Source organism: Doryrhamphus excisus, linkage group LG15 (genome assembly GCF_037039965.1).
Source record: "Doryrhamphus excisus strain RoL-2023G ecotype Guam linkage group LG15, RoL_Dexc_Guam_v1.1, whole genome shotgun sequence".
Taxonomy (NCBI): Eukaryota; Metazoa; Chordata; class Actinopteri; order Syngnathiformes; family Syngnathidae; genus Doryrhamphus; species Doryrhamphus excisus.
Window position 1 is genome coordinate 1,252,272 of NC_136371.1, and position 13,405 is coordinate 1,265,676.

General features: G+C 38.4%; 1 protein-coding gene across 2 annotated transcripts; it reads right to left on the reverse strand.

The window, feature by feature from the left end:
* Positions 1-2,726: 2,726 nt before the first annotated feature.
* eif2d (eukaryotic translation initiation factor 2D) lies at positions 2,727-12,788 on the reverse strand. Of its 2 annotated transcripts, none has more exons than XR_013629866.1 (15): positions 12,423-12,788; positions 11,689-11,879; positions 11,452-11,535; positions 10,792-10,882; positions 10,598-10,705; positions 9,667-9,938; positions 8,553-8,670; positions 8,431-8,476; positions 8,237-8,343; positions 7,985-8,137; positions 7,328-7,417; positions 6,419-6,514; positions 6,056-6,162; positions 4,587-4,761; positions 2,727-4,501 (listed from the first exon to the last, which is right to left on the reverse strand). XR_013629866.1 is itself a non-coding variant. In XM_058052004.2 (15 exons), the coding sequence occupies exons 1-15, from the start codon at positions 12,476-12,478 to the stop codon at positions 4,431-4,433; spliced, it is 1,779 nt and encodes a 592-aa protein (XP_057907987.2). In that variant the 5' UTR covers positions 12,479-12,778; the 3' UTR covers positions 2,727-4,430. The 2 variants fall into 2 exon arrangements, 1 of the variants encoding a protein (XP_057907987.2); XM_058052004.2 differs by having other exon boundaries at positions 6,042-6,162; positions 12,423-12,778.
* Between the last annotated feature and the right edge of the window lie 617 nt (positions 12,789-13,405).

Here is a 13,405-nt window from a genome sequence, read left to right on the forward strand (position 1 = left end):
AGAAAATGCTCATTATGTATTCACTCTTCTCGCTCTGTGATTGGCCAGTCGCACACAGCGACCCGCCCTCTCCCAAGACAGCAACCGGCAGCCCCAATGGAGGAGCTCAGCGGGAAAGTTGAACGCCACTTCATTTGGTTTTCTTCAGCTCGTCTCTATTTTGGTTTATATCTAAAGTTACTTGGTAACTTAACTGTGCAGACCCGTTTTGATCACTTTATGTTGTATTATTATTTTACCAGTTTCGAGTAGGTACAATTTACTAATCGGACAGCTGTCAAAGCGTTGCAGTTTCAGTCTGTAGCCAATAGATGGCGACAAAGATTTGTCGACTTGTATGTGAGCTGGTTCAGCTCTGGAGACATACTTGCTCACATGGGAGTGTGTGTGGGATCATTATCATATTGGAAAAATACTATTTGGCACATTTTACCAAGGGAGGTGATGATACTCTACTTCACAATGTCACAGTACATGTTAGAACTTTTGTTTCCTTCATTCCCTATAGCAGGGTATATAGGGAATATAAAGGTAACTTACTATATGGGTGTTATTTCATGTCGAGAAGGCTCAGATAACGGTTAAAACTAAAATCACAAATACTTAAACTTGCTGATATAGTTCATCTTCAAACTGTTAAAAATAATGCATAAGGCTAAAAATAACCAATTAGCTAAAATGTCATGCAATACTTGAGAAATATGATCTCAGGGAAGAAGTACATTTGAAACACTTCTATGCTAGGACTACGTTATGCCAGCCATAGCATTTCAGTATGTGGAATCAAACTATGGAATGGATTGAGTAAGGAAATCAAACAATGCACAACGATGAGCCAATTCAAGAAACAATACAAGCAGTTGATGTTTGCTAAATACAAGGATGAAGAGTCTTGAACCAGTCATGATGTGCTATATATATCACTATATTGACACTTACTATGGTACCCATTATGGCATTGGATGCTCATATCACCCAGTACTTCGGTATGTGACAACAACAATAATTAAAAATTACAAAAAAAACTTAAACTATATTAGGAAAGCAGGAAGTGAACAAATGTAACAGTTACCGATTGTAAAAGTACCAGATGGAGGGGTAGGATTTAATAAGCTTTGCTTCTTCCTACTCCTTTTGGACATGTGGAACTGGGAACTGATTATGGGATGCATTCAATTGTAATCTGATGCATGTTCAAATGAAATAAAACCATTACAGTTACCAAAACATTTTTAGAATGTCATAAACAGTTTCTCTATGCTCTAAGTACAAAAATATTCCATTAATAAAAAAGGAATCCAACTTTGCGGAAATATATTTGTCACAGTTGGGTCTGGAACAAATTAACCGCTATAAACAAGAAAATACCTGATTCACTTTTGAGATACTGTAAATGTAGATGGGCCTACCACAACTATGTAGACGACACGCTACGAGAGTGTCACTGACTTACGTCACCAGATGACTCTCAAGATCTATGCGTCACAGAGGCCGGCAGACTGCTGGAGACTACTCGAGTCTTGACTAGAACCAGAAAATATCATATTAGTCCAGTACTCAGGTCTCTGCACCGACATCCTGTTGCTTAGAGAATAAACTTGTTAGAGCCATATAAACCATTTCGGGCTGTGAGAACCTCAGGGACGAGTCTCCTGCGGGTGCCCAGAGTCAGGACTGGGTGAAGCTGGGTTTCAGTTTTATGCCGGCAAAATCTGGAACAGTCTTCCAGAAGATGTGTGACGATCCTCAACATCGGCAATGGCAGAAAACACTTCTATTAATTGACAGATAAAAGTATTTTAGTTATCTTCACTCTTAATTATTTTATGTTGTTATGGAATTATTTTTATCCTTCTTTTCTGTAAAACACTTTGAATTATCTTGCGTATAAATGGTGCTCTATGAATAAACTTGCCCTTGAAATACTGAATAAGGACTACCAGGAAAAGCAAGAGAAATAATGAGTTCACTTGTCCTTTGTTAAACAGAGAACCAAGTACAGATTTCTGGAATGTTGAAAAAACAAAGTTTCCTAATGAGCGCATTAAAACCTTGTATAACCTCTTCACCACTCAGTAAATGGCAGTCAAATTTACTTTCAGTGCTATTGGCGCAGCAGTACAAATGTACACACTGACTAAATGGCTGTTGACAATTATAAGTAGAACCAGATTGCTTGAAGAGCCCGAATGTAAACTATTCCATGATCCTCTGTTCAAAGACATGAAATCCTGTCCTGATAATTATTTGGAGAACAAGGCAGGTTTCCTGTCCAGTGTGTGTCTTCAATTTTGTGTCCTGTGTAGTAGGACAAATGCCAAACTATGGTATCGCTGACAAGAATCCCATTGTTTTAGCAGAAAATACAGTTATGCCTTTGGTCCCCTTTAAAATTGAGTCAAGACAAAAGCTGTGATTGACCGACGGATCCTGGCAAGTATGATCCTACTCCAAAATATATACCATATGCTTGTGAAAAAAATATGACACTGGACTTTTTGATTATCAGAAACATGTATGTGGCTACTCTGTTGACGTTGAAAACATATTTTCACAGAAGTTTTGTAGTACGGTTGTCTGTGGGTCACAGCTTGTGTTTTGACTTCAATGTACACTCGTGTACTCCAAACAAAACATAATACAAACAAAACATGTAGTATTTCTGGGGTAAAAAAAAACAAAAACGGCTAATTAAATAAAAAATTTTATTGCATTTTTAACCATGCAAATGTATTACTTTTTCGAACGCATATTGTTTTGGGAAGCCAAAAACTCTTTACTTAAGTATCCCCGATAACTAACCCGAACTATGTTTATCATCACCAAAACTGGCTTCACGAGACCAAGTGCGGGGTAAGTCACCGTTGATGGACTACACTGCTGATGGGGATGTCACACAATTTCATGTAAAAAAAAAAAAAATCTAAACCATTCCTTTAAGAGCTAGCTTAGATATATTGCGTGGGAGACCCATAAAATACACCCTTTAAGTCTTCTCCAAGTCCTGCTTATTTATAACAACCAGTGTAATAAAGCTACATACCTGTCTTGGTTTCTGGGGAATTTAAAAAAAATGACTATACTGGTATTTCGGACCGTCTATTCGAGCAATTAATGGGTGAGCAGTGTCCAGACGGCATGTTTTCAAGGCAATTTTTCTGGATTCAGCACCTGAAAATGGCCATTATGGACAACCAGCATCATCCAATGTTTAAAGTAGCATCTTCTCACAGCACAAGCAGTTTCAGTGGCAGATTACTATCACTGCTCTGCTCCACTGAAAGAATGCAGATCATTTCTGTTGTGGAGTTCAGGGCACGGACCAGAGCCGACATAACTGGAAGCTACAAGTGAACCGAAAACTTTTGTTATAGATACAGGCATCTTACCGCTGTGTTAAATCAATCAGTAACCTGAATAATATTGGTGAACGTTGCATTTCCGTGTGTTGTTGGAGTCATCTGTTCATCTCTTGCCTCAAAGGAGCAACAGCTAATCAGGAGGGGAGCTTAATGTCATATGACATCAACAAAGCAACTTTTCTGTGCTGTAACTATCGTGTATTACTCATGTAGGATGAATACAACTATACTGTATGCCTGTTTGAGAAATAGACAACATATAATGTCGGTCATACTAGTCCGGGATCTTAAAAATCCAGGCATAAGACCATAAAGTTAATTAATTCATCTTAATTTTTTCAAGAATTTAAAGTCAAGTTATTGCGGGAAGAGTTTTAACATCGAAATTCCAAAAGTGCAAAGATTGGGACGAGAGGAGAAGCAGATCAGTCATTTTTAATTCCTGTGCACACAGTCTGCAAATCTTGCAAAGTGAGTCCACATGGGAATAAATGGTTTGAAAATGTTGAATAAACTGCCCTGTTGGCCTAACACCATGATGTGCAACGTTTAAACACGGTGTCCAGTAATGACGTTAGGAGTACGTCTCTCCACATGCTGCTTTCCCCCTACTTTCTTTATTTATCAGTCTCAGACTGAACTGGCTGAAACTTTACACCCGCAACATTATATTACCTTGGTGATGAATTATTTCAGACCCATTTCAGAAACACTCACATAATGGCAAAAAGATTATCTGAAAAGCTTTTCAATCTGAAAACACATTTGGATCAAATTGGGTGTTGACATCCTGGAAGCCAAATAGCTATAGATGCTATCTTTACTGTTTACGTTAAGATGGCAGCTCTCAATGCATAAACATTTGAGAATATATTTTTCATGTCATATCAGATCATTTTTTCTTCAGCTGGCCATTTTGACAGACAACAGCGGCACATTTATTCCAACAGGTCAAACACTGAGCAGCTTGATTTATCAGTGGCGTGGTGTCACAAGCAATCATCACTTACATTATAGCAGAGCAGCTGTGTAAGCTATGCAGAAAGTAAAAGGTATACCGATGATATGCTACTTCTTCTTTCCACCTTTAGCAGCTTTGTCTAACCCTTGGATGTACTTGCGAGGAATTTGATAATGATCTGAAATGAAAGATGAGAGAATGTTTACTGAGAAGAACAATACAATTTCAAAAGATATAAACAACAATGGGAGAAGGTTCCAAACCGAGCAGCAAACGGCCGACTTGTTGAATCTGATTGCCTTGAATCTGGACAAGGACGTTGTTTTTAGACCCAGGAACAGGCTGCAGGACAGAGCTGGCTTGAACTTTGTGCTGCAATGCAGTGGCCACAGCAGGAGGATCCAAACCGTATACTTCCAGGTTCTTTATCAGAGTCACCTATATGGAGCACATGGAAACCATTAAAGCCTCCATAAACCTATCTCCATAACATAATGGAGAGTTGTTAAATTTAATGAGTTGGCATTCATCCTTGAAAAGGCAAACACAAAGTGAAAAAAAAGACCTGTATGTGTTAATGTCTCATTTATGGTAACTGGCAATGGTTTCAACAACTAGAAAAGGCCAATACACTATCAAATTAAAGCAAACATAAAAACAATAACAATGCTCATAATTGCTCCATACTATCACTCCCCATTCAAGGTTTTCTAACACACACACACACATATATACATTAGGGTGCATCAAAAAACACACAATTATTGGCTTATATTATGGCTGGGTACTAAAAGTGTTCCAATATATTTAGAAACAACACATACAAAATATTTTGCCAATACATGATTATTTAGGGGTGCCACCATACATCTGTTTTTGTGGAATAAAGTGGTGAACAGTTCAATGGTCGCCATGGAGATTTGAGGTCAGCAAAGACTGCAGCTCAAGAACACAGAGGTGATCTTTATGTTTTTGTTGGTATTTATACTCCTATTACATATTACTAGCAAATTTGTGGTTTTGTCTTTGTAATTTGAATGATTTGTAGTCATATTTATAGGTATTTAGTGCTCATTGCCTCTACTGTAGTTAACATTAGCTAGCTACTGTTTGCTAATGACAGTTAGCTAATAGCTGAGCAAGCATAACATCAACAACAGTAATATAGAGTAGACAGTATTGCTGATGCCTCATATTTATTGAGAGTAGTACTGTAGTCCTACATAATGTGATATACACATGTCCATTTATTATTTTAGGCACTGTGCAGCACAACCCACCAGCTCTCCTAAGATGCTGGTTCCTTTCAGACTAGCAGTCGCAGCTTGGTCTTTGGTCTGGGCCCCCTTTGATAAGCCTATAGAAAATGATGCTGTATAGACGTTCATTGTACTCAACATTTGCAGGTCAATATTTTGGCAATTAGATTAGAAATTGCACATTTTCTGAAATTTTACAAAAGTTTATGTGTGAGATAGCACCCCTAAATCTCAATGGATTTCCTCAAAACTTTGCAAAAGACATTTTTATGTTCATTAGAAAAAAATGGAATGCCAGCCAAATTGATATTATGAATTTAAAATTTCCCATTCAAATTTGATGCACCCTAATATACATATATATATATATATATATATATATTTACATATACATACATATATGTGTGTGTGTTAGTATTTCTATTTTAAAAGTATTATACAGATGTACAAAGATAGAACCTTTTTATTGCCACCTCGAGAAACCACAGTGATGTCTATGGGCTCAATGTGGCCCTTCTTGACGACGGGTTTCTGTCCAGGAAACACTATCTGATAGCACTGCTGCATTCTCTCCAGCGTCCTATAAAAAAAAGAAAGGCGAGTCTTTTTTTTATCATTTGTTTCATGATTGAATGAATATCAAAAAAATATTTACTTATTTATTTAAGTAGTATTTACTTATTTATTTTGCTCTATAATTATTTTTACAAACTTGGGTGTTGAAACTGCTTGAATTAATTTCAAGTCTGAGGGCGGGGCTAATGCATAGCTACTCAAGGTGGCATAACATTATTATCATTATTATCATGTTGTAGTGATAGAAAATGTGTAGTTACCTGCTGAAAAGGTCATCCCACTTAAAAGAGACTATATCCTGGTATTCTGCTTTTTCAAGCAAACAGTCACATAGTGTTGGGTTGATGCTCACATAACTGTTTGGGAGAAACAAACAAAACAAATTACCACTTTTTTTTTTTTTTTTTTTTTTTACACTCAAGCGTCACTTAACTGGATGGCAGGGAAATGCTAACTTGTTCGGCTTTCATGGTAAAATCTGTTTGATATATCCGACCAATCATAATCAATTTTGTGCCACAGATTTTCAAAACTTGGGGAAAAAGGACCGTGACACTTTAGAGTCACATTTTAGTGTTTTAGATGATTAGAACAGCATCAGCATCACATGGCGTTGGCAAGTAAATGTCAGTGACACTTCACCACTTTGCCTGTTCTTGTCTTCTAACATTTAGTATTGTTTATCAATAACATTAATTCCTTTGCCTTATGTTTGCAGGCCAGATAAACAATTTCATGGACTAGAGCTAAGGGTTCAATCACTCCAGGCTATTTGTGCAATACTGCAAATAGGTGTCAAAGTAATCCTTAATCAATTAAGTTTTTCAAATGAATTACCAGGGAACCTCAGTTAGTGTCATTGATCCATTCCAGAAGGTCCGACTCAAACGGAAATCTACTCTAACTCGACTTTTTCCCCATTAGAACATTTTGTGATAAAAATACTTTACAAAGACCGTTGGTGTATTAATAAAGCAACAGGGCGTGCCATTTAGTACGCTAACCAGGAAATGTATTCGAAACCGAGGCAAAATGTCTGTGTAAAATAAACCAAAAAATATGCTAACCAGGGCATACACTAACCGAGGTTCCATTGTAAAAAGTATTGAGGGAATGGGCATGTTTAAAATAATGCATTGATTTCACATCAAATCCAAAATTTGACTCACTTCTTATTGTTTTCATCCACCAAGTCATTCATCTTCACATAGTCGGTGACAATACTTCTCACCTCAGCAGGCTGCAGTACCACACCTTTCCTGCAGGAAACATCAGAGAACGTCTACTGTGGTAATATCAGAGAAGATGGGGAATCATGATTGTGATGTATGTCCATTTTTATACAGGTGATTTATCTCATTTAGAGTACGCATTTATGTGTAAACATTTTTAAGCTGTAGCCTTTTGAAAAAGTAATATCAAAACAGAATACTAAAATTCTGGCGCCTAAAGGGGTTAATAAGAAAATGTGTTCACGATCATAAGCAGCCCGCCCTCTCTCTCCCCTTTGAAGACCACTGTGTAATGTCAGGAGTTATTCAGCTGGGGAAAATAAATTAATGATCATTTCAAAACATGCATTACGCAGAGGAGTTGAGCGATTGAGTAATTTTATCCAACCACTTTCAAAAAGACGTCGTAGGTTAAGGTCAGCCAAAGGGCAGCAACCATCTGAGTCAGGGTCTCATTCAATAAGGAAATCCAAAACATCTGGATCCGAGCTAACTTACAAGCTTCTGCTCACCGTGCCATTACTGCCTGCTATCTGAATGAACGATGTGGATGCATCAAGAGTCAAGGTGATGTATAACCACCCCCTCCCACACCTTTTGTTTGCGTCTTGAAAAAGAGGCTCCAGTCGGGTGGACACAGAGTATAAAATGGTGATCTCAGGAGCACGATACATCGTTTCTCCTCCTCCACTCGGTAGTGAAATTGCTTCAACCTCTGTCTCCTTCGGCACACAGAAGGAGCGGAGTCTGTAAGTGACACACAAAAAAAGAGAATACATCAAAAGGTTAAATATTGTTCAGTGTGAATGCTGATATCTGTAAACTTTTATTTAAAGCCAAGCTCACTCTGGGTTTCTCCAGTCCACCTCTACAATGCTGTCCACACCCTTGGCCAGCTCTTTCACCCGCACCAGGCTGTGCTGCTGCTGCATGACCTGCAGAAACTTGGACAGCTGTTGGAAGATTGCTCCTATAAATGCAAGTTGAATTCCAATGTATTCTAAAATAAATCATGTGCAACCCGTCACATTGTGGTATACCTTTTTATAACTGGATTTTTTAATATCTAGTTTTTTTCCGCTCGGGCTGGAAAAAAAAAAAACAACGTTAGAATAACTGAATTCCTCTTCAACAATGGTGGGAATAATGAGTAATTCTTTACCAGCATGAAAACATGTGGTTGCGGAGAAATGTGCTTGTCAGCAGAGGGAGCTCTGATTTCTTCACTTTGCTTTTGAGAGCACAGAGGAAACACTGTAGAAACAGGGAGTCCATGTCCTCTGGAAAATGAAATTATAACCAAAGTCACATTCTTTTCCCCTTACATCACATCAGAAAATACTATTATCTAGTTTCATCAACAAATCACAATCATGTGCACACAAAATAGGTCTGCAATCAATTAGTAGTGAATTTGATAGAATCTGTCTTCTCTGAAGTTGTATCCCATTAAAAGAAGATGACCTGCGGTGCAAAAACCACAGTGTCTGAAGATCTTAAGCATATTGTGAAAGTTCACACCATTGTATACATTATAGTATATAGCCCTGGAAATAACCACTATGTCAACATAACACTATGTCAATTTAAAAAATAAAACCCATCCACTTATCCTCACTAGGATTACGGGTATGCTGGAGCCTAGAAATAAAACCTTGATTATATAAACAATTAAACCAACTGGTCATTTGTTATTTAGTGAAATGTTAACATGTTCCTTGTCAATTTGTTACTGCTCTTTAAACAAACAAAAATGTCCGTTGAATTTTCGATTACTAAAATAGTCGATATCTGCAACCCTATCACAAATGAATCAATTATCGGTGAAAATGTAGCCCACATGACTACATATTAAACCATTAACGCCAAAGTTGCAAGATTGCGGCAAGCAACATTGTTGAATTTAACACGCCATAGAGACAAATATACACCAACAAAATGGCGGACATATGTGACTTTCATATGAGCAACACTTGTGGGTGTGTTTCTATGCAATGTTTGGGAGTTTAATGAGCTTGAAGTGCAGAGTACACAGAAGCGCATGGCTGTAATGCGTCTGCTCGCTACGAGCACATTTTGGAGCTTTACTGTGTTCCGGGTGGCAGGAAGGGACATCCCAGTGGATTCACATGTTTCTCTGAAAACATTTGTCTTTGAAATAACAGAGAGGCCCTTTAAGGCTTCCTTTTGTTTTAATACAGTGCCGATAGTAGATATATTACGGTCATATTCTTTGGAGAGATCAACCAAACGACTGAATTGACTGAATCTGTTACCTTGTGGTGACTTCTGATCATCTGGGTTATCTTCCACTTCCTCATTTGTTTTTTCTCTCTCCTCTTCATCCTGTTCGGCCAAGCTCAGCTTAGCCACATCAGAGCAGGTTTGATCTTCATCCGACTTGATTTGTTGTTGCTTTTGCTCTACAATCTGTTTGCCATCCTCCTCCTCTTCTTCTTCTCGCTCATCAGGCGGATATTCTTCACCGTATACAACAGGTTGTTCACTCTCTGGTATAGTGGGGGGATTGGATTTTTCTCCAAAGGCCCTAGATAAGACATAAACAGATATTTAGAAATTAATGAGAATTACAAAAACACATGCAGGTGGATGTACAGATTTTGACACTACACTGAATTAAATGGCATCAGAAGGATTTGGAATGGTTTTGCAGGGTCCCTGAACATGAAATGGATTGTGGCGCATTGGAAGAGTTGCAAACCTCGGTTGGTGAGGGACTTCACCGACTCACAGAGTCGCTGCTTTCTCTGCGACTAAGGAAACAATCTGTTTTTGATTTAAATCTAGACATTAAAAGGACGGCCGGGAATTCTTTATGGAGCACCGCGACGAGAACGAGGCAGTCGTCCAAGAAAATCGGCCTTATCAATGGGGTTGAGGATGTCCCTGATTTCAGTGCCAAGTGGCAATATCTTTGGATGTGAGTCTTTGACCCATCAATGTAATCCTCCAGATCTTCCAAGTTTGGCTTGGTAGAGTTTTTGGCTGGTTTTAGCTTAAAATACTTTGGCATGTGACCAATCACAGTGGAGACGGCTGTGGGTGAAATTAATTAAAACAGACCGTTTTGGCGGGAAACACAAATCCAAGAAAATATAGCCTAGCTCATTCACCCTCAGGCTGCACAAGGGCTAAACTATTCCTACATAAAAAAAAATGTGGCAAGTAGAAAATAAAGTCACTCACCAGAGATGATCCATGTATGTGTGCAAAACACATACTCCTTTCCCTTTCATGCCCAAACTGAGCATGTCTGCGCTGGAAACTGCAGCTGTGCCAACTGCAACTGGAGCTCTGGAATCATCACGATGGGTTATGCCAAGAACTAAAAGGGGTCTAAGAAAATAACTTTTTTTTTTTTAATTTTCAAGACTTGGTACCTGTTATTGACAACTGTAACAGCACAGCAGTCCCCCTGTTTTAGGTCTGGGAGACCGTTAGAAGGCACCACCACACCTGGAAGCATGAGATCTATGGACACAAAGTTATTCAGAGACTATCTGTAACATACCATAATTTTACCTAAAGAAGACCAGTTATGCTTTTTACACTTTTCTGACCAATAAATGGAGATAGAATGTTGTATTCTTGTGTTAAACGATGCCAAAGTTTCATATAATGAGGTTTACGCATTTGGAAGTGAGCCCCGAAAGAAGTTTGGGATGGCTCAAAACGCTCTGTACCACAAAATCTAAAGGAATACATCTGAATAGGTGTAAATGCTGGAAGAACTAGAAAGCTTTCTGTGCTAGTTATTGTGTGTAGCTGCTCTTTAGGAGTCCACAACTCAATACAAAGGGCTGAGTAATGTGCGGCAACAAAAGGCACACCTGTGCAATGATCATGCCAGCTAATCAACATTTTGATATGTCAAACCTGTGAGGTGGATGAATTATGAACAATCACAGACACATATTTACAGAGATTTGTGAACACTATTTGAGATAGGCCTATTGTGTACATCAAAGAAGTTTTAGATCTTTGTGTTCAGCTTATGAAAAAAGGAGAAAAAGTGTTGAAGTGTTCAAAATGAAGCATACCAGCTCCTCCAATCATCTTGTCAAGTACAGGAGGCCATGTGCTGAACGTGGGAAGGACAGTGGGGAAGCGCCAAAGCATATAGACTTGAAAAACACAACAATTCACATTTAAATTGTGTTACCTTGTGCATTGAAAATACACATACAAATAGATACAGTATAATGGCAAACTTCTATATATCATCAAAATTGTATTCATTACATCATATTTATGGGATTAATTCCTTATTGAATCACCTGTAGGATAAAGTTGTTTCTCTAATTCAAAGAACAGTGGATTTTTCTGAAGAACATATAATGCCACAGACTCTCCTTTGTGTGCATAAATCTTCACAACATTCAATACTTCTTTGTTGGGGATCAGCTGAGTTAATTCATCAGAAGTCAGGGAAGGAAAGGCTGCCGATACGTCAGCCTTGAGCTTTCTCCTAGACAGATAAAACAGACAAATAGTGTCATTTTTGTTGAACAATATTTTAGTATTTACTCTTTTTCCTTTATAAAGCCCTGGTTGTTGGGATCAGCAATTTCAGGTAAATATATCATATAGCAGACGAACACAGTGATAGATCAGAAGTGAAATGAAGTTTATATGATTGATAGAAAGTATGCAATATATATCTAAACGAAAGTAGGGAGGTGTCTAAATTTGGGCACCCCAACAGAAAATGAAAAATCAATATTTTGCAGAAATAAACGCTTCCTATAGCTACCAATCAGGTCTGGATTCTGGTTGAAGGTATTTGTGTAGTTTTGCTAATATTTAGAAAACATTTTCAAACGGCTGTAAGTATTCCAAATGTATTTACAGTGTAAACCAGGGGTCTATAACTCTTTTCTTCTAAGAGCTACTTTCGCAAAATAAAAATTGTCAAGAGCGAGTCGGTGTTGTTACATTTTTGTTGGTTCTCTCTGTAGACTAAATGCTAACATAACAGTTAGCAAAAAAACAAATGACTGGTGTGACTCACCTGTCCGATGTCTTCATTACGGTGTTTGATTTAACACGAAACGCTTTAGTAAACATGTTAGCACAAAAACTGCCAAATTCAAATAGATAAAAGTGTAATTATGTGACATTACATGCCAATGGCGAAAATAACAAGCATTGCTGTCAGCTGCTCCAGCTCCCTGTTGCGTTCAATTGTATGGCATGTATTTACTTCCGACGTGAAACAGGATGCTCACGTTTTGGTTCCGCTGAAGAAGGCTGTGTTTGAATCCGGGGTCTGCTTCCGCCAGGCAAGAAACATATCCGGTCTACGAAGGACACGCGTTTGGAGGCTCCTCCTCCAGCCGCGAACCAGCTTTCCTCACACTTCCTGGTTGTGTCACGTGGTCTCATGTTTATCCTTACGTCATGACAGAATATCCGCCTTCTTTTGCGACAGGAGAGTAAGAAAGTAGCAACATAAAAAGTGAAGGCGAACATGCATCAGTCCACATCATGTTCCAGTGACAGACACAATTAAGACATCTTTGTTGATGGAACACATACAGCAGCACCATGAACTCAAAAACGACAATGATCCTGAACTAAATTGACGTCACTGAAATGGGAAACAGGTGCGGGGGAGTTAAGTGCCAAGCAACAGAAAACGCAACAGCGCAACACAGGAAGTGAATACAAAATAAGGGCATGAACCAGGAACTAAGGCATGAAAGGAAACTAAATGAACTGTCACGGAGGCTAACTCCCACATCGTGACATTTTTCTATTCTTACGTTTATTCTAAAGAGCCCAACAGTCCTCATATATACTGTATATCTTCTACTGTCTCCGCTCTGAGGTGAAGAGGGTCACTTAATGACCCCGGTCAACCGGAGGTAACCTGGTGGTGATAGCGATTTGACTGATTTATTATTCCTTATCTTGGGAGGAAAAGTGTCTGTTTTATGTGACAAGTCTCTGTGTATTTGCTTTCATGTCTTCATGATATAAGCCTGTATGTCT